The sequence below is a fragment of the Hemitrygon akajei genome, chromosome 1 (assembly GCF_048418815.1).
Source record: "Hemitrygon akajei chromosome 1, sHemAka1.3, whole genome shotgun sequence".
Taxonomy (NCBI): domain Eukaryota; kingdom Metazoa; phylum Chordata; class Chondrichthyes; order Myliobatiformes; family Dasyatidae; genus Hemitrygon; species Hemitrygon akajei.
In genome coordinates this window covers 86,302,980-86,323,744 of record NC_133124.1, presented here as the reverse complement: position 1 = coordinate 86,323,744, position 20,765 = coordinate 86,302,980, and the positions used below count along the sequence as shown (strand labels likewise).

Sequence of the window (20,765 nt, the reverse complement as noted above, 5' to 3'; positions counted from 1 at the left end):
GCATGAATCAACAAAAGGTTGTTCCTGTCTGTGGTGCTTCTAATTTTGCAGACACATCCAAATGCTGGTACTCTTTTGATATAACTGTTGAAATCTTTTGTTGACAGAATGTAGTGGCCAGTTCTAACAAACTGATTGCTGCTGCTGGCAACCACCTTGGATTTATTATCCTTGTATGATCTGCCCTTCAATCACTCCAGTAATAATGTTCCAAATAGTGGAAGAACTGTATTCCTTTATTAGCAACTAGCAGAACATACAATCTTGAAGCCATAAAATTTAAGCATAATTAAGCAGTCAACAAAAATTATGACATTTGTCGGTCCCCAGCTCCAAAATAAACTGCTGTGAACAAAACGTGAATATGTAACTTATTCCCTTCAGTTTACCAAGCCCCCACTCAAGTGATGCATTGTTATAATACACATAATAAACGTGCAACCATATAACCATAACCATATTACAATTATAGCACGGAAACAGGCCATCTCAGCCCTTCTAGTCCGTGCCGATGCTTACGCTCACCTAGTCCCACTGGCCCGCACTCAGCCCATAACCCTCCATTCCTTTCCTGTCCATATACCTATCCAATTTTACTTTAGATGACAATACTGAACCTGCCTGTACCACTTCTACTGGAAGTTCATTCCACACAGCTACCATTCCCTTGAGTAAAGAAATTCCCCTTCGTGTTACCCTTAAACTTTCCCCCCCTAACTCTCAAATCATGTACTCTTGTTTGAATCTCCTCTACTCTCAGTGGAAAAAGCCTATCCACGTTAACTGGATCTATCCCCCTCATTATTTTAAATACCTCTATCAAGTCCCCCCTCAACCTTCTACACTCCAAGGAATAAAGACCTAACTTGTTCAGCCTTTCCCTGTAACTTAGCTGCTGAAACCCAGGTAACATTCTAGAAAATCTTCTCTGTACTCTCTCTATTTTGTTGATATTTTTCCTATAATTCGGTGACCAGAACTGTACACAATACTCCAGATTAGGCCTTACCAATGCCTTGTACAATTTTAACATTACATCCCAACTCCTATACTCAATGCTCTGATTTATAAAGGTCAGCATACCAAAAGCTTTCTTCACCATCCTATCCACATGAGATTCCACCTTCCGGGAACTATGCACCATTATTCCTAGATCACTCTGTTCTACTGCATTCTTCAATGCCCTACCATTTACGATGTATGTCCTATTTGGATTATTCCTACCAAAATGTAGCACCTCACACTAATCAGCATTAAACTCCATCTATTATTGTTCAGCCCACTCTTCTAACTGGCCTAAATCTCTCTGCATACTTTGAAAACCTACTTCATTATCCACAACGCCACCTACCTTAGTATCATCTGCAACACAGAATACAAGGCTGATAGAAAACAGATGCATGGATTCTACACGTAAGTTTGTAAAAAGTTGAAGCCCATGGACTAAAAAAAGAAACTTACAGCTTAGTGAGAAATTATCCCAGAAACAGTAAGTTGTTGTATTGGATAGAACCCGAGAATTAAAGCCCTATCACTGCACAAATTGCAAATTCTTTCATTTGCACATTTAGGGGTTGGGGGGGGCGGGGGAGGAAGAAATATGGAGTTGGCAGTTCAATACATTTTACTGGTCACTGAATTATATGCTTGCAACATCTACCCAGCTTTCTATCAAAATATTCCTACTTGTAAACACTGTCATACCTCATCTTTCCCAAAATCTTGTGATACCTGCCACTTTGATCCATGATTATTCCGAAACTCCACAGTCTCTTGATCTGGCATTCAAATTGCTTTCCATTTGTCCTTGCTCATCTACTTTGCTCTGTATTTTCTAAAATTCATTTTCTGCTGTTCAATTCTCTTTGCTCTCTTCATGTTTGATCCTAGAATTAAGATTAAAGATGTGATACCACAGGGATACTTGCTTTATTTTTATTAATGTTTTTTGTATGTGTGCTTATTTACATCTACAGGTCCATTTACAGATGTAGTAACAACAAACCTCAAATTGAAAAACCCATCGGATAAGAGAGTTTGTTTCAAAGTAAAGACTACAGCACCACGCCGGTATTGTGTACGGCCTAACAGTGGAATAATTGACCCAGGATCAATGATTACAGTTTCTGGTAAGAATGATTGTAAAATAACATGTTTATAACAAGTGTAAGATGATTGGGTTAATTTTAACTAGCAATTAGAAAACTTTCATCTTTCAAAATTAGCCAGTCATTTCAGCAGGCTGTGTACCTCTCCTCTTCTTCCCCCCACTCCCCACACAACCATCTTGCCCAGCAAGTTCAATATAGGCAAGCATTACAACAAAGGCCTATGATAGCAGCAGCTGCCTGTTGTTCTTTGATAACAGCAGATTGGATGACGGGCACTTGATATCTGTTGTGCTTCACAATTAGTATTTTTGAGGTGGGTGGGATGTAGTGGTAGTGGAGTGTTCTGGAGGAGGATATGTTGGCATGAGGTATGCTGAATTTGGGCCATGAGAGATAATGTACAACATGTTTTCTGAAAGCTGCAATGCGGATTTTTCCCTTATTAGAATGTGCTGTTGAAAATGTTTAAAATATTTGTGATTGTGGTAATTGCTGGCATTAGCACCACCAAACAAACAGTCCTAATTATGAACTATTTGTACCATAATTTACTAGTTCTGTTTGATATCAAGGAAGATGTGATACTCCTCACAGGTGTGCACAGTGATGATGAATTTCAAATGGATTCGGTAGAAGTTCTATATAGGGATGTTCAGATTAAACATGGGCGACAAAGTGGAAATGGGCTGAAGGGTAAATGAAGGTAAATACTCATTAGAGAAGTTAGATGGTACATTGAAGGGGGGTGAGTGAAATGAGTAGGATAGAATGGCCTCTACATTGGTTTACAGCAGATGCAATCTCACTGGCTCTACATTTTGCTTTGAAACACCAAGACAACTGCATAGCAAATATTTGTTGATTACTGCTTGCTTTTGTAGAATATAGAACATAGAATGGTACAGTACAGGAACAGGCCCTTTGGCCCTCACTGTTGTGCTGAACCAATTAAATGACTAAGTAAACTAATCTCTTCTGCTTACACAATGCCTATATCATTCCATTTTCCTCAAATTAAAGTGCTTATCTAAATGTATGTTACGTCTCTAATGTTTCTGTCTCTACTACCACACCGGGCAGTGCATTCCAGGCACTCACCGCTCTGTTTTTAAAAAAAATCTTGCCCTTCTCATGCCCTTTAAAATTACCCTCCTTAAATGCATGCCCACTGGTATTAGACATTTCAACCCTTGGAAAAATATATTGTCTGTCTATTGTATCTATGCCTCTCATTATCTTATAAACCTCTATCAGATCCCTCCTCAGCCTCTGCTGCTTTAGCAAAAGCAACCCACATTTGTCCAACCTCTTGTTACAACCCATGCCCTCTAATCCAGGCAACATCCTGGTAAACCCCTCTGCACCTTCTCCAAAGCATCAACATCCTTCCTACGATGGGGGGACCAGAGCTATGTGCACTACTCCAGATGCAGCCTAACTAGAGTTTTATAAAGCTGCAACATAACTTCCTGATTTTTGTTTTCTACACCATCATCTCTTCACCAAGCCTCAAAACGTTAGGCATCTGTACCTTATTTTGCAACTGGATCCTCAACTTCCTCCTTAGAGGACCACAGTCAGTGTGGATTAGTAATTACATCTCCATGCTTGCAATCATCGCAGGCATGCATGTTTTGCTCACTGCTCGGTTCTTCTCTAAACTGATAACTGTGTGGCTAAGCTCAGATCAAATGCCATTTGTAAATTTTCTGATGACAGAAGTGCTGTTGGTAGAATCTCAGATAGACAACGAGGAGGCGTACAGGAATGAGAAAAATCGTCTGGTTAAATGGTGTCCTAACAATAACCTCACACTCAATGCCAGCGAGATCAAGGATTTAATTGTGGATTTCAGGAAGGGAAGATGGGAGAACATATAGCAGAGTACATTGAGAGGTCATTGATGGAAGAGATGACCAGCTTCAAGTTTCTAGGTATCAGCATCTTGGAGGATCTATCCTGGGCATTGTACATTGCTGCAATCATGAAGAAGGCCTACCAGCTTTGTTCAAATGTGAGGAGATACTGTATGGTGCCAAAGACTCATACAAATTTCTCTTATGTGTTAAGTATAGAGCACTCCGACTGGTTGCATTGCAGCTAGGTATGGAGGCTTCAGTACATAGAATTGGAAGACTGTTAGAGATCAGACAACTCCAACACATGCACAACCTACCCCACCCTTGTGGACATCTTCAGGGTGTGGTGCCTCAAGAAGGTGACATCCATCAGGAAGGAGGTACTGGAGCCTGAAGACCCACACTCAACAATTCAGGAACAGCTTCTTCCCCTTCTGCCTTCAGATTTCTGATAAATGTATGAATCAATGGTTCTTTTTTTATTGAGCTATTTATTTCATTTAATAATAATTTTTTAAAACTGTACTACTGCAAAGCAGCAAATTTCATGGTCATATAAGTTGGTGACAATAAATCTGAGGGGATAATAGAGGAAAAGAATACTTGGAGGAGAACCTCAATTTGGTGTTGCATCCACCTCTTTCTGATTTGAATCTCTTTCAGTTCAAAGTAAGTTATTAAAAGATGATGCTAAACTTGGAGCATTACTGGATAAAATTGCACAGGTTGAGAGGTACTGAATTCACTAGATTAAATGAGTAAGCAATAAAACATTGGGTATTAACATTTAATACAGAATCTATGAACTTAATGTTGGTTTTAACAGATTACATATTATCGAAGGCAGTGGATATACATGGATTAGAGATGATTTGTGACTCTGAAAATGATCTAGAAATAAATACTGAATGAACAAATAGTTCCCCCAGTAAATCTTCTTATTAATATGCTTATCACCTTGGGGAAGACTAAGGGTTTGGAGAAAAATAATGTGAAACAAAAACAGGAAATGTTGTAAACAGTGGTTTAAAATTGACAACAGTATTCTGGTTAATATTTAGGTTTGAGACTTGGAGATAATGTTCATAAAATGGGATCAATATATACAGCAAATTAGTGTGATGTTCTTCTCTGTTCTTTCACTTCATTGTATCCTTGCCATCATGAAGAACAGGTAGTGGAGAGGTTGTGGAAACATGTTATTAAGACCTCAGACAAAGTCAGGAATCAGAAGGCTGAGTATGGTGCAACTAATGTCTTGGACTATGTATATTTCAATGCAGGAGGCATAGAAAAGGTGGGTGAGCTCAGGGCGTGGATCAACATGTGGAATAATGATATTGTAGCCATTAGTAAGACTTGGTTGCAGGAGGGGCAAGACTGGCAGCTCAATATTCTCAGGCTCTGTTGTTTTAGATGTGACAGAATGGGAGGGATTAAAGGGGGAATGGTGCTGTTAGTAGTTAGGGAAAATGTCCTGGCAGTGCTCAGTCTGTACAGACTTTAGAACTCTTCCAATGAGGTTTTATGGGTGAAAATGAGGAATAAGAAAAGTATAACCACATTAGTGAGGCACCCAACAGTCTGTAGGATTTAGAGGAACAAATTTGTAGAGAGCTCGCAGACTGTTCCAAGAGACGTAAGGTTGTCGTAGTAGATGATTTTAATTTTCACATTGACTGGGACTCCCATACTGTAAAAGGACTAGATGGGAAAGAGTATGTTAAATGTGTACTTTTATCAGTACATAGATATCCCAATGAGAGAGTGTGTAATACTTGATCTGCTATTAGGGAATGAGATGGTGCAGGTGACAGAAGTTGGTGTAGGGGAACATTTTGCATCTAGTGATCATAATGCCATTAGATTCAAAGTCAATATGGAAAAAGGTAGGTCTGGTCCGCGGTTTAAAATTCTAAATTGGAGAAAGGCCAATTTTGATGGTATTAGAAAGTATCTGGCAAGCGTGGATTGGGACAGGCTGTTTACTGACAAAGGTATACTTGATAAATGGGAAGCCTTCAAAAGTGAAATTTTGAGAGTTTTCAAGAGATATTTAGGCAACGCACACAAAATGCTGGAGGAACTCAGCAGGCCCTGCAGCATATAGGAAAAGAATACAGTTGATGTTTAATGTCTACCTAGATGTTGCCTGGCCTGCTGAGTTTCTCCAGCATTTTGTATGTGTTGCTCAGATTTCCAGCGTCTACAGGTTTTCTCTTATAAGAGATTGAGGCCCTGTTTAAGAAAAGGAGGAGGTACATAGCAAGTTTAGACAGGTAGGAATAACTGAGGTACTTATGGAGTATAAGAAATGCAAGAGAACACTGAAGAAAGAAATCATGAGGACTAAAAGAAGGCATGAGGTTCCCTTAGCAGACAAGGTAAAGGAGAATCCTAAGGGATTCTATAGATATGTTAAGAGAAAAGTATTGCAAGGGACTAAATTAGTCCTCTGGAAGATCAGAATGATAATCTATGCGGGTTGCCGAAAGAGATGGGAGAAATCTTAAATGGATTTTTTTTTTTGCATCTTTATTTACTCATGAGATGGACACAGTCGATAGAAGTGAGACAAAGCAGCAACAAGGCAGTGGATGTAGTCTATATGGACTATTCTGACTAGAGGCCCGTGACTAATGGACTGCTGTAGGTATCGGTGCTGGGTCTGTTTGTCATCTATAGCAGTGAACTGGATGATAGCATGGTTAAGTAGGTCAGCAAATTTGCAGACTACACTAAGATTTGGCGTGTATTGGTTAGCAAGGAAGACTATCAGCTTCCATAAAGTACACTGCAGATGCTGTGGTCAAATCAACACGTACAAACAAGCTGGATGAACTCAGCAGGTCAGGCAGCATCTGTTGAAACGAGCAGTCAATGTTTCGGTCCGAGATGAAGGGTCTCAGCCCGAAATGTTGACTGCTCGTTTCTACGGATGCTGCCTGACCTGCTGAGTTCATCCAGCTTGTTTAAGACTATCAGCTTGTAGTGGGATATGGACCAGCTGGAAAAATGGGTTGAGAAATTGCAGATGGAATTTAATGCAGAGAAGTGTGGGTGTAGAACCGCAGTAGGACCAACCAGGGCAAGTTTTGCATGGTGAATGGTAGGGCACTGAGGAGTACAGTAGAACAAAGTGATCTGGGAATACAGATCCATAATTCATTGAAGGTGGTGGTGCAAGAAGGTGGGGTTGTAAAGAAAGCTTTTGGCACATTGGCCTTTATAAATAAAAGTATTAAGTACATAAGATGGAATGTTATGTTGATATTGTTTAAGACATTGGTGAGGCCTAATTTGGAGTATTTTTTTGCAGTTTCGGTCTCTTGCCGATAGCATTGATACAAGTAAGATTGAAAGAGTACAGAGAAAGTTTACAAGGATGTAGCCGGGACTGGAGGACTGAAGTATATGGAAAATGACTGAATAATTTAGAACCTTATTCCTTGTAATGTAGTAGGTTGAGAGGAAGTTTGATAAAGGTATACAGAATTATGAGGGGTATAGATCGGGTAAATGCAAGTAGATATTTTCCCACTGAGATTAACTGGGACTACAGCTAGAGGTCATGGGTCGGAGTGAAAGGTTAAAAGCTTAAGGGGAACATGAGGGGAAACTTCTTCATTCAGAGTGATGAGAATCTGGAACAAGCTGCCAGTACAAGTGGTGGATGTGATTTTTGTAAGAGAAGTTTGGGTCCATACATTGATGGTAGAGGTATGGAGGGCTATGTTCCGTGCTCAGGTCAGATGGAGCAGACAGGTTAAGTGGTTTGGCACGGACTAGATGAGCCAAAGGACCTGTTTCTCGTTGTACTTTTCTATGACAATGACTCATTAAAGTAGATTGAGAGATCAAGATTCTGATAACTAAAGGGATAAAAGCTGTTTTTGAATACTTACTCATTTTCAACTGTAGTCACTTGCTTCTGAATATCTTACTTTTCACCCCTACGAATATGTAACATTTTTGTATATTGCTAGGTCTTCTCAAGTCATGAAAAACCTTACTTATGGAAATCTTATTTTATGCAAATCCTCCCATATACTTTTTAAGTACTGTATAAGCTGGTAATAATAAAATTTATCATAGTATTCACTCAGTAGTGTTGGGTGATTATTGAATAAAATGAATTTTAGCAAGTATTGTTTGCATGATTTGTTTTTTCCTCTTTCTGTGTGTGCATTGGGAGTTAGTCTTTTTTTAATTGGGTTCTTTCAGGTTTCTTGGTTTGTGGCTGCATGTAAGCAAACATATCTCAAGGTTGGACAATTTATACATTATTTGATAATAAGCATAGTGTGAAGCTTTGAAGTATATAGTGGCAGGATATAGAACATGAATATATGGGTTAGATTTTGGATGTATTTATCACATGTACATTAAAACATACAGCAAAATGTGTCACTTGCTTTAAAAGCCAATGCAACCTAAGGACGTACTGGAAATGTCACCATACATTCTGGTGCCAACATTGCATGCCCACAATGTTTTAAACCACACAAGTAACAGCAACAACAACAGCAGCAATAAAAGAACAAAATCAAAACAAGCCCCTTCCTTCCCTACCACACACTCACCCATCCTCTCACACACACAAATAAGTCTCTTCCCCCAGGACAGGCCACCTCTGGGCCTCCAGCACATTTATGGACTCACAGACATTGGGCTTCGGTTATCAGGCCTCGACTTCTGGACTTGCTGACTTTGGTATTTGACTTTTGGGCTTTGATCTTTTGGTGTCAATCTCATAACTTGCTGATGACGGAACCTCAAATTCCAGGCCCTCTTGCCTCCTGCCTGCATGGACTTTGAATCCTGAGACCTGCTGACGTGGGTTGTGGGGTGGGTGGGGGAAGGTCACCAGCTCTTCATCGCTGGCCTTTGTCCACAGTGCTTGCCAGTCTGACTTCTATCCATGAGGATCACTTGCTTTCGGCATATGGAATACTCTGACCTGGACTCTGGCTTGACCCTTAGCTCCCACACATCCGTCCTTAAACCCTAACCTTGCCTCTTAACACTTTGCTCTGTCTCGAACACCATCCTTAAGATCCAAAAAAATAAACACGAATGGAAGGGACCTTGGAAGGGACCATAGCTCCATGGCATCTTGACCAGAAGTTACAATATCCTTGCAAGCCAAAAAAAACTGAACCATGACCTTGACAGAGACCATAGCTAAGTGCCACTGTGACTGAAAGTTATTATAGAAAAAAGAAATTACTAACTTTGTTTGGATTTTTATTGCCCATCTCCAGTTGCTGCCACCTTTGAACTCTGCTTCCATTTTGGTGATTATACTCCCATATTGCTGTTGCTGGAGGCAGGTGGGGGTGGGGTTATGATGTGGTTGCAGGGTTTTGGATGATGGAGCAGTAACAAGCCTCCACGCCTATGGCCTTCAAATCTGAGTGTTTTCCATGCCTTCATTTGTTATCTAGTCACCATGGGTTACATATCTAGTATTATCTTTTGTTTTATTGATAAGGTTTGATGGAATTCAGTGATTTGTAGTCTGCTTCAAAGGTCAATTAAGAGTTAACTATAGGTCTGGTCTGGGATAGTGCATGTAGGTTGGAAATCAAGGTGGCAAATTTCCTCCCTTGACAAATATGTGTACCAGATGTGTTTCTTTATGATCACGTAGGGTTTGTGATCAGCATTTCTGAGATTATTTTTGTTTCTGGCTAATTTAATTAATTTCACAGCTGCTGCCTTCTCTGGATTACTAATCTGTTAATTTAATCATTGCTATCAATTTGCCTCTTCTGCACTGTTCCCTGAATATTTTAATTTGTATTCACAATATCTTAATGTACAGTATATTTATAAGATTTAAAAAATATTTTACCATTGCAGTTAACTTACAGAATTTAGTTCAAGTACTTTTGTGATCTTTTGAGCATAGAAAGTAGAAGAATACACAACTTTTATGTCACTGTGATCTTTGGAACTAGATTCTAAAATGATGCATTAATATAGCTACTTTTTTGCACCAATGGAAAAAATCTATATACCGTAGATTCCGGATTATAAGCCGCTACTTTTTTCCCACATTTTGAACAGCTTTGAACTCTGCGGCCTTTAATCCAGAGCGGCTAATACATGGTTTTTTTTCATGCCGCCTCGTAAACATTTTGCCTCGTAACAGTAGACCAATAAAATTGATGAGTAGTTCACAGAGGTCCAATGAAATTGTACGATAAATCAAGCGCACTTTCACAATTAAATTATTGTAAATCAGTCATTTGTACTCACCCTCATCAACATGGAAAACACTCGAAGAAAAGCATTGTGCTGCCTTTATGGCAGTTACTTAGTTTATAATATTTTCGCTTAGTAATTCATTTGTTAGTTAAAGTTAGAAGTGTTTTAACTACCGGGTATATTTGTTTTCTGTACTACATCCCGGGATGCTATGACGTCACACCCGGTTTCGCCGCGTCTTGTGGGATATATACGGGAAGGTGGGGGCATTACGCGAGCGCGTCAGACCCGAGCGCATCAGACCCGATTAGACCCGATCGCGTTATGCGAGCGCGTCAGACCCGAGCGCATCAGACCCGATTAGACCCGATCACGTTACGCGAGCGCATCAGACCCGAGCGAAAACGCTGCTTTTAAGTTAAAGGCGATCAATAACTTTTCCTGGTAGGCTGCAGTATATATATTTTTACCAGTCGCTAGGAGATATTGGAATGTTGTTTGTGCTGTTCAGTAAAAAAGTATATGCAACGTAATTTGTGTTACCGATACGTATGTATATTTAAAAGTAGCGGTGCGGCCTAAAATCCGGTGCGGCCTTTACAATTAAAAAATTGATTTTATTTCTAAAATTAGAGCCAGCGGCTTTTAATCAGGTGCGCTCTGTAGTCCGGAATCTACGGTAACACTAAAGGAATCTAGACTGGTTCCTTTAGCAAACAGCGGGCTTGGGTAGCTATTTTGTTTAATGTGAATATACATATTGTATTTTAATTTGGGATGTGAGCACAATCACATCCTGAACAGCAGCTTTAAATGGTAAAATTAATTACTAATACCTGGCCTCTTCAAAGCTAACATTTCTGTTTTCTCTCTCCAGTAATGTTGCAGCCTTTTGACTATGATCCCAATGAGAAAAGCAAACACAAATTCATGGTACAAACAGTCTATGCTCCACCTGGTGCTGCAGATATGGATGCAGTAGTAAGTATTATATTTTACCTGATAAAGGATTTGCTGCTAAAATATTGTTTTCCACAAAAACTGAGACTGATTTTTCTAGGGCCTACATTTTACAGAAGGCATTGATTGGTTTTAATGTACCGTACAAAGCATTACTGACTATAATTAGTGTATTAAACAAATCCTTCCTAGTCCTACACCTAACCTAATGTCAATATAGAACATAGAGCTTTTATAAGCCCTTCTGCTCATGATATTGTGCCAGCCTTTTAACCTACTCCAGGATCAATTTAGCCCTTCCCTCCAACATAGCCTTCTATTTTTCTTTCATCCATGTCCCCATCTAAAGTCTCTTAAATCTCCCTAGTATATCTGCGTCTACCATTACTCCTGGCAGTGCATTCCATTCACCTACTACTCTGTGTTTTAAAAACAAAACTACCTCTGACATCCCCCCTGTACTATCCTCTAATCACCTTAAAATAATGCCATCTTCTATTACTGATTGCCTTCCTGTGAAAATGGTGCTGACTGTCCATTGTGTCTGTGCTTCTTATCATTTTGTACACCTCTGTCAAGTCTCTCATTCTCTTGCTCCAAAGCGAAAAGTCTTAGCTTGCTCAACCTTTTCTCATAAGACATGCTCTCTAATCCAAGCAGCAACCTGGTCAATCTCCTCTGCATCCTCTCTAATTCTTCTATAATGTGACCAGAACTGAACACTGTACTTCCATGTGTGGTCTAACCAGAGTTTTATAGAGCTGCAACATTACTTCATAGCTCTAGTACTCAATCCCCTGATTAATGAAGGCCATTGCAACATGCGCCTTCTTAACCACCCTATCAACTTGAGCAGGAACTTCAAGGGATCTATGGAAGTGGACCCCAGGATTCTGCTGTTGCTCCACACTGCTAAGAATCCTGCTATTAACATTAGATTCTGCCTTCAAGTTTGACCTTCCAAAGTGTATCACTTCACTCTTATCCTGATTGAACTCCATCTGTCATTTCTCAGCTAAGCTCTGCATCTTATCTATGTCCCTTTATAATCTGTGACAATCTTCTACATTGGGGGTTCCCAACCTATATCCAGGAACTCATTGGTTAATGGTAATGGTCTATAGCATAAAAAATTGGTGGGAACTCTACACTATCCACAACTACAACAATGTTTGTGTTACCTGCAAACTTACTAATCCACCCCTTCCACTTCTACAGCTAAGTCATTTATAAAAATCACAAAGAGTAGTGTTTCCAGGACAGATCTACAGAACACCACTGGTCAATGACCTCTAGGCAGAATATGCTCTACCTACTACCTCCCTCTGCTATCTGTGGGCAAGCCAATTCTGTATCTACACAGCCAAATTTTTTCTTAACATTTAAGAAAAACTTGGACAGGTACATGGATGAGAGGTGTATGGAGGGATATGGTCCAGGTGCAGGTCAGTGGGACTGGCAGAAAAATGGTTTGGCATAGCCGAGAAGGACCAAAAGGCCTGTTTCTGTGCTGTAATCTTCTGTGGTTCTATTTCCTTGGGTCCCATACCTCATGACTTTCTAAATGCATCTACCATGGGGAATATTGTCGAAAAACACCTTACTAAAATCCACATACACGCATCTACTGTTCAATTTGTTTTGTCACTTTCTCGAAGAATTCAATCAGGCTCTTAAAGCATGATCTGTCCCTCACAAAGCTATGTTGACTATCCCTAAGCAGACTGCTTCTTCAAATGCTTGTAAATTCTGTCTCTAAGGATCTTCAATGGTTTGCTCACTACTGATGGTCTCGGTGGTCTTTAGTTCTCAGGATTACCCCATTACCTTCATGAACAAAGGAATAATGTTTGCTACTGTCCAATCTACTTCTACGACTCCTGTGGCCAGTGAGGATACAAAGATCATTGCCAAAGGCTTAGCAATCTCTTCCCTCGCTTTCTGTACCTGGGATATATTGTGTCTGGCCCTGGACACCTAATTCTGATTCTATCCTAATGTTTCAAAAGTTCCAGCAAGTGTTCCTTAACATCGATGTGTTCCAGCATATTAGCCAGTTCTGTATTGACCTCACATTCATAAAGATCCATCTATCTCCCTGGTGAATACTGAAGCAAAGTATCCATCAAGGTTTTCCCCTATCTGCTGTGACTCCATATACATTTCCTCTTCTGTTCCAGATCAGTCCTACCCTCACTCTAGTCAACCTCTAGTAATTCTACTCACCAGGATCTTCTCTTGTCCTCTTCTAGCTCTCTTAAGTTCCTTCCTGACTGCCTTATAACTCTTGAGCCCTGTCTGAGTCTACTTCCTAAACCTTAAGTATGCTTCGTCCTTTCTCTTGACTAGATTTTTTGACTTCTCTTGTCAAACATGGTTCCTTCACCCTTACAGCTTTACCCTGCAGCAGTGGAACAAACCTATGCAGAAACCCATGCAAGTGTTCCCTAAACAACATCTACATTCCCATTGTACATTTCCCTGAGTACATCTGTTCCCAATTCTTTCCTAATGGCATTATAATTCACCCTCCCCCAATTAAATATTTTCCCATTCTGTCTGTTCCTATCCTATACAGGGCTATGGTAAAGGTCGGAGTTGTGGTCACTGTCTCTGAGCTGTCACCCACTAAGGGATTTGTTACATGCCCAGGACTAGATCCAATATGGTCTCTTCAGTCAGCCTGCCCACATATTGTGGCAGAAATCCTTCCTGGGCATATTTAATAAATTCTACCCTATTTAAACATTTTGCAGTAAAGAGGTCTCAATCACTATTGGAGAAGTTTAATTCACTGATGACAACATCCCTGTTATTTTTGCACCTTTCCAAAATATGCTTTCTGATCTGCTCCTCATTTTTTCTGCTGCTATTGGGGCAGGATGGGTTGTGGGTTCCATAGAATACTCCTAATAGAGCGATTGCTCTCCTACCATTTTTGACTTAGTAGACAATCCCTCTACAATGTTCTCCCTTTCTGCAATACTATCCTTGATTATCAATGCCACTTACCAGCCTCTTTTACCTCCCTCCCAGTTCCTTTTGGAACATCTAAAGCCCAGAACGTAACAAAAGCTACGCTTTTCCTTGTGACTGTCAGGTCTCCTTAATGACCACAATGTAGTAGTTCCATGTACTGATCCATGCTGGAAGTTCATTACCCTTGTTTCTGGTACTTCTTGCATTAAAGTATACATTTAAATCCATCCAACTAACTTTATTGGTTATCCTTTATCATCATCTCAACATGTTGCATTTACCTTTACACCAACTGCTCTGTCCTCTGACCTATAACTTCAGTTTACATTCCTATGACAACCTACTTTAAATTCTCCCCAAAAACTCTAGCAAACCTGCCCTCAAGGACATTGGTCTCACTTGAGTTCAGGTTTAACACATCACTTTTGTGCAGGTCATACCTTCTCCAGAAGGGACCCCAATGATCTACACATCTGAAACCCTTCCCTCTGCAACAATTCTTTAGCTACACATTCATCTGCCAAATTATCCTCTACTTACTCTTATTTGCACATTAAGCAATCCAAGATGACTACCCTTGAGATCCTGCTTTTTAGCTTTCTACCTAGTTCCCTATATTTGGTCTTCAGGAGCTTAACCCTTTTCCTAACTCTGTCATTGCTACCAATATGTACCATGACTTTTGACCACCCTTCCCCTTAAGAATGTTCTGGACCTGATCTGAGATGTCACTGATCCTGGATGGTACATTGCCATGAAGGCAATGTACTATCCAGGAGTTTCTTTGATGTCCACCATTGAATTCCTTTTCACCACCATTCTCCTCCTCCCCCTTCCCTTCTGAGCCACAGAGATAGACTCAGTGCTACAGACCTAGTTGCTGTGGCATTCCCCTAGTAGCTTGTACCTCCACAGTATCCAGAGCAGTTATTGAAAGGAACGGCTACAGGGGTACTCTGCACTGTCTGATTGTTCCCTTTCCCTCACCTAATAGTCACCCAGCAATTAACCTGGTTTTCTGCATCAATTATTCTTAAAATGTGGTCTGATCTTCATCTAAGGCACAATAATAGACAAACACAATCTGCTTAAACTAATAACACACAAACAATTGTTCTTTTCATGTCTTTATTAAACACTTTGTTTAATCATTCACAGTCCAGGCTGGAAAAAGTATGTGAACCCTTGTATTTAATAACTGGTAAAACCTCCTTTAGCAGCAGTAACCTCCACCAAATGTTTCCTGTAGCTGTTGATCAGACTTGCACAACAGTGAGGAGGAATTTTCTTCATACAGAATTGTTTTAGTTCATCAATATTTCTGGGATACCTTACATGAACAGCCCTCTTCAGGTCATGCCACAGCATCTCAATTGGGTTAAGGTCTAGAGTGTGACTTGGTCATTCTAAAACATGAATTTTCTTCTTTTTAAACAATTCTTTTGTTGATTTACTCTTGTGTTTTGGATCATTGTTGCATTATCTATTAAGCTTCTGGTGATGGACTACTACCTTGACATTCTCCTGTAAATGTCTTGATACAATTTTGAATTCATTATTCCCTCAGTGTTTGTAAGCAGTTCAGCCCCTAAGACAGCAAAGCAGCCCTAAACCATGATGCTTGTTCTACCATGTTTCACAGTTGGGATGAGGTTTTGATGTTGGTGTGCAATGCACTTTTTCCTCCAAACATAGCAATGTGCACTTCTGTCAAAATGTGCAACTTTTGTCTTGTGTGGCCACAGAATATTGTCTCAGGAGTGTTGTGGAACATCCAGCTGGTCTTTTGTAAACTTGATACATGCAGTAATTATTTTTTTGAAGAGCTGTAGTTTCTTCCATGGTGTCCTTCCAGGAACATCATTCTTGTTCAGTCTTTTTCTTGTAGTGGACTCATGAACAGAGACTTTATCAAGTTCTAGAGCGTTTTGCAGGTCTTTTGCTGTTACCTCTGAGTTCTTTTTCTCCCCCTTCAGCATTGCGAGTTAGTGCTCTTGGTGTGATCTTTGCAGGATGCTTTCTCCTAGGGAGACTAGCAGCAGTACTGAACTTACTCCAGCTGTAGTCAATTTCTCTTACTGTGGACTGGTGAACTCTCAGGTTTTTAGGAATGCTTTTGTACCCTTTTACAGCTTCATGCATCTCTACAATTCTTCTAAGGTCCTCTGAAAATTGTTTTGATCGAGGCATGGTGCACTTAAGAGCCTAAAACATAGGAGCAGAATTAGGCTATTTGACCCATTGAGTCTGCTCCACCATTTAATCATGGCTGGTCTTTTGATTTTCCCTCCTGAGCCCCATTCCCAGCTTTCTCCCCTAACCTTTGATAAAGAACTTTCTTGAGAAGAGCAGGCTGTATCAGGTCCTGACTGTGTGGCTATTTTATAGGGCAGGGCATCTCTACAGCTCACACCGCAAATCTCATTTCTTGGTTGATAGTTTCTTGATTAGTAAGGGTGTCAAAGATTGTGGTAAGAAGGCAGAAGATGGGGTTGAGAGGGAATATAAATCATCCATAGAGTAGACTCTATGGGCTGAATGACAGTTTTGCTTCTTTGTATTATGGTGTTATTTGACATGTAAGTAATGAAGCTGAGCTTAAAAAGCATAGATCAAAACAGAAAGCAAATTTCAACAATAGCATAGATCCAGCATAAAAAGACTGCAAATGTTGAAATCAAGAGGAGAAAAAAAACTTAGATGAATTCAGCAGGTCAGGGAGCATCTGTAAAAGGAAATGGACAGTTAGAATCAGCTCTCTTGCTATTCATGTAATTGTACCATTACTGATCGTTTGCCTCTTGACTTTTACAGATGGAATTGGTGTCAAGTATTATTTTAAATATCAAGTAAGGTGTAGACCACTTAGTGAATGGAAGCAGGTCGAGTTATGATTCCTCTGTGCCTGATGGTGATGTTGATGACTGACAAACTGTACAGAGATGGAAGGAACAATTTTTAATTGCAGGAATTGCTTGAGCTAATTAAAATTCTAGTCTTTAAGTTGGTGAGAATGGGAGCTAAAAGGCAGACTGAGATAGCATACTGCTGCTGATGGCACATAACTGTACTTCCTTTGAAGTTCTAGATCAATTAAGGTGTGGGGTTTTATGGTGCTCATTAGATGTAGAAGATGGATCCTTATGAAGCATGATTAAACAATGTTGGCCCTACTTTTGCAAGTCGTGTGCTTTTCTGTAATTTTCTCTTGTTTCATCTATCTAGTAACTGCAGTTGCAGCAACAGTTCAGTGAAATGTATTGCAGTAAGCTTTGCCAAATTACCAAACAATTTTGTTAGGATTTGTGATATAATTAGTAAGTGAAATGTAGTGAATACTGAGTCCCTGAGCTTGCTGCAGACTACTAAGCTATTAGCCATGAGCTGGAGTCCTGATTGCAATCCAGAATGACCACCTATCAATGATGTGAGGTGCAAAATCCATTAACTATACCTAATGGACCCCAAAATATGACAGCAATGCTTTACTGTCCTTGGAAAGTTAATGTTTTGTGGGAACATTCAATTCATTTTGCTGTTGCTCCTTTTCATGCCTGAGGTTGCTCACAAGCTGCAGATGCAAGATGCAAAGGAAGGTTTAATTGCTTTGGAGTACCTGGAAAAACTGAGTTGTGCATAAAAACTTGGTGTTTGAAATGGGGGTATAAATGGCATTGTGCTTTCTATTATCACCATTGGATGCTTGAACTGAGTGAGAAATATGATACAGTTTAAGTGAATGGTGCTAGAATATTAGAATGCTCCACATCAGAATGCTCTTTGCTCTATCCATATGTTAAAGTAGCCATTAAAAAAAATAGAAACATAGAAAACTTACAGGACCATACAGACCCTTCAGCCCACAATGCTGTGCTGAACATTACTGTAGAAATTACCTAGGGTTACCCATAGACCTCCACTTTTCTAAGCTCCGTGTACCTATTTCCTTGCATTGTCTGGACTAATGCTCAGTTTTTCTGTGGATCTGTATACATTTTGTATATTAAAAAAAAAAGAACATCCATTTGACAAATTTGAAAATATGACTATTTAAAATCTATATTTTGCTGGAAACTATTTCACTACAAAAGAAACTGAGGTAAGTCAAGTATATTCCCCCTTTCCTCAGTTTCTTGAATTTAAAAGTGTTAATTTAGAAATATCACAGATTTTATAAAATATTACAGAAATATATTTTTGCTGCTACATTCCTAGATGTGAGAATTACCTGAATCTTGGTTAATTTCCAATTTAGTCTTGATTTGCATTGTGGAATTGCATCTAGTGTGCAAACAGTGAGGTTTCTGGAGTAGATTTCTGAGTTTTCCTGATGTGACTTCATCTTTTGCATCAATTTCTGTTGCCAGTTATTAGGTTTTATGTATGTTTAAATTTAAGTTATTCATTCTTTTCTGTTTGTAAATTTCTTAAGTGGAAGGATGCAAAGGCAGAAGATCTGATGGACTCCAAACTCAGATGTGTCTTTGAATTGCCATTTGAAAACGAGAAACCGGTGAGAGAATAATGAGACAAAATATTCGAGTTTTATTTTGATTGATACCAATGTGTTGACTGTTTAACTTTCTGTTTATAACCCTTGAATGTCTGTAAGAGTAAATGCATATTTGATAAATGGGATAATTCATTAATTGCAAAGATGTATGCTGAATTTTATGACTGAATAATTTTCCTGTTTTTTTTCCTTGAACAAATTGAAATATAGGAATACATTTTTAATTAATGTAGAAACACACATTGGGATATGTCACACGAATAATCTCTAATTGAGTCTAAGTCAAATGTTTGTTCAGTCTTTAAAGATGGAGTAATAAGTTAACAAGTGATATGTTAGAAGAGTCTACACTGACCAATATGCCTAACTCTGCTCATCCCATTTGCCTGTGTTTGGACCATATACCTTTAAATCTTTCCCATTACTGTACCTATCAAAATATATTTTAAATGTAATCTATTCCATTGAATTGGTTCAAGAGTTAAGTGGGCAGCCGCTTATTTGAGACGGCTCTTAAAGAACAAAAAAAATTGAGAGAATAGCTGGGATTCCCTTAGTTTATTTGGGACACTATGCTGCTTAATTGGGACAGGAGGCTATGCCGAACAGTTTCTAACTAGTATCAGTCACGTGCAGATGTTAGACACTACACCATGGTTAGAGCAAATAATTTTTAAAGAATGTCAGTGTGTGTATTCAAAAAGCAGTGATTTTTGTTACTGCTAGTTGTCGAGAAATAAACAGTAAGACAATTCAGAACTGTTTAGCTCACTGTGGTTTCAAGCATTTAGCATTAGAGGAACCAGAAATGGCTATGAGTGAAATTGAAATGATTTCACTATTTCAACAAGTTCGGACCTACAAAGAATTTGTACATATTGACATTAATCTTCAATGTTACAATGAAAATGAAAGTTTGGAAAATGCAATCATTTGAAAACATTGTATGAAAGAAGTATTATATACAAAAAATATCTACGTTGATTTTGTTCATTTACAGTCAATCAAAAGAACATGGCAGCATACACTGAATGAATTCCTCAGTTGATAACTATTATGAACTAATACAGTTTTATAGTACTGTAGTAGTATTATTTGTTACTCATTTAAACATAGTTTGTTTTCTATATACCTTTCTAATTTCTATAAAATGTTGGCTAATAGGGACAGCTGCTTAATTGGATAAAATTCACTGGTTCCAGTGTGTAACTGGAATCCATTGAATTGTAATTGGATTGCCTCTGTCACCACCTCTAGTAGCTTGTTCCATGTACTCACCATCCACGTGTGACTGTGCAGTAAATAATTATTCAACAACCTTCTAATGTTCTAACAGTTATTAATGGCATTTAATTTCATAAGAAGTATTTACCACTCAAAGGCATTTTCATTGAATTAATTTATATTTAAATACTGTTATTTTGACACAATTTTTCACAAAATTCTTTTTATACGGTGGATTCTGGTTAATTGGGACATATCAGAACCAGTACATTTTGGCCCAATTAAGTGGCTGTCCTAATTAGCCAAACTCATGGAAATATTTAAAAGATATAAAAAAGACAAACTACTAATTAACTGAGTAGCAATTAATATATTTAGTTGAAATACGGAACAAATTAGAACACTATTAATACCTCTACAGTATTATAAAACTGTATTAGTTCCTAATAGTTATTGATGGAGGAATTCATCTGCCATGTTCTTTTTAAATTGTCCATAAATGAACAAAATCAGCATGGGTACCAAGTGCAGATAATGGACTGCTTTCATAATGCTTTTGATGATTGCACCCTCCAAATCTTCATTTTCACTGTAACATTCAAGGTGATTGTTGATAGTTTTCCTCCGCAATCTGAAGGTAGAGCGTTCCTGTGAATCTGTTTGTAATCTGAAATGTCGTAAAGCGAAGAAGCAATTACCATTAAATTATATGGGAAAAACGTTTGAGCATTCCCAGTCCCAAAAAAAATAACCTACCAAATCAAAGCAAATAACACATAAAGCCTAAAATAACACTAACATATAGTAAAAGCAGGAATGATATGATAAATTTACACCCTATATAAAGTAGAAATATTGTAGGTACGGTGTAGTTTCACTTATCAAACTCGGGAAGGCCGTGAGCCA

General features: G+C 38.9%; 1 protein-coding gene across 1 annotated transcript in view; it reads left to right on the top strand.

Annotated features, from left to right (window-relative positions):
- vapal (VAMP (vesicle-associated membrane protein)-associated protein A, like) overlaps positions 1–20,765 on the top strand; it is an 86,227-nt gene that overhangs the window by 49,736 nt on the left and 15,726 nt on the right. The window contains exons 2-4 of the mRNA XM_073047222.1: positions 1,977–2,129; positions 11,061–11,164; positions 18,555–18,635. Coding sequence (XP_072903323.1) covers positions 1,977–2,129; positions 11,061–11,164; positions 18,555–18,635 — 338 coding nt within the window. The remainder of the gene's footprint in view (positions 1–1,976; positions 2,130–11,060; positions 11,165–18,554; positions 18,636–20,765) is intronic.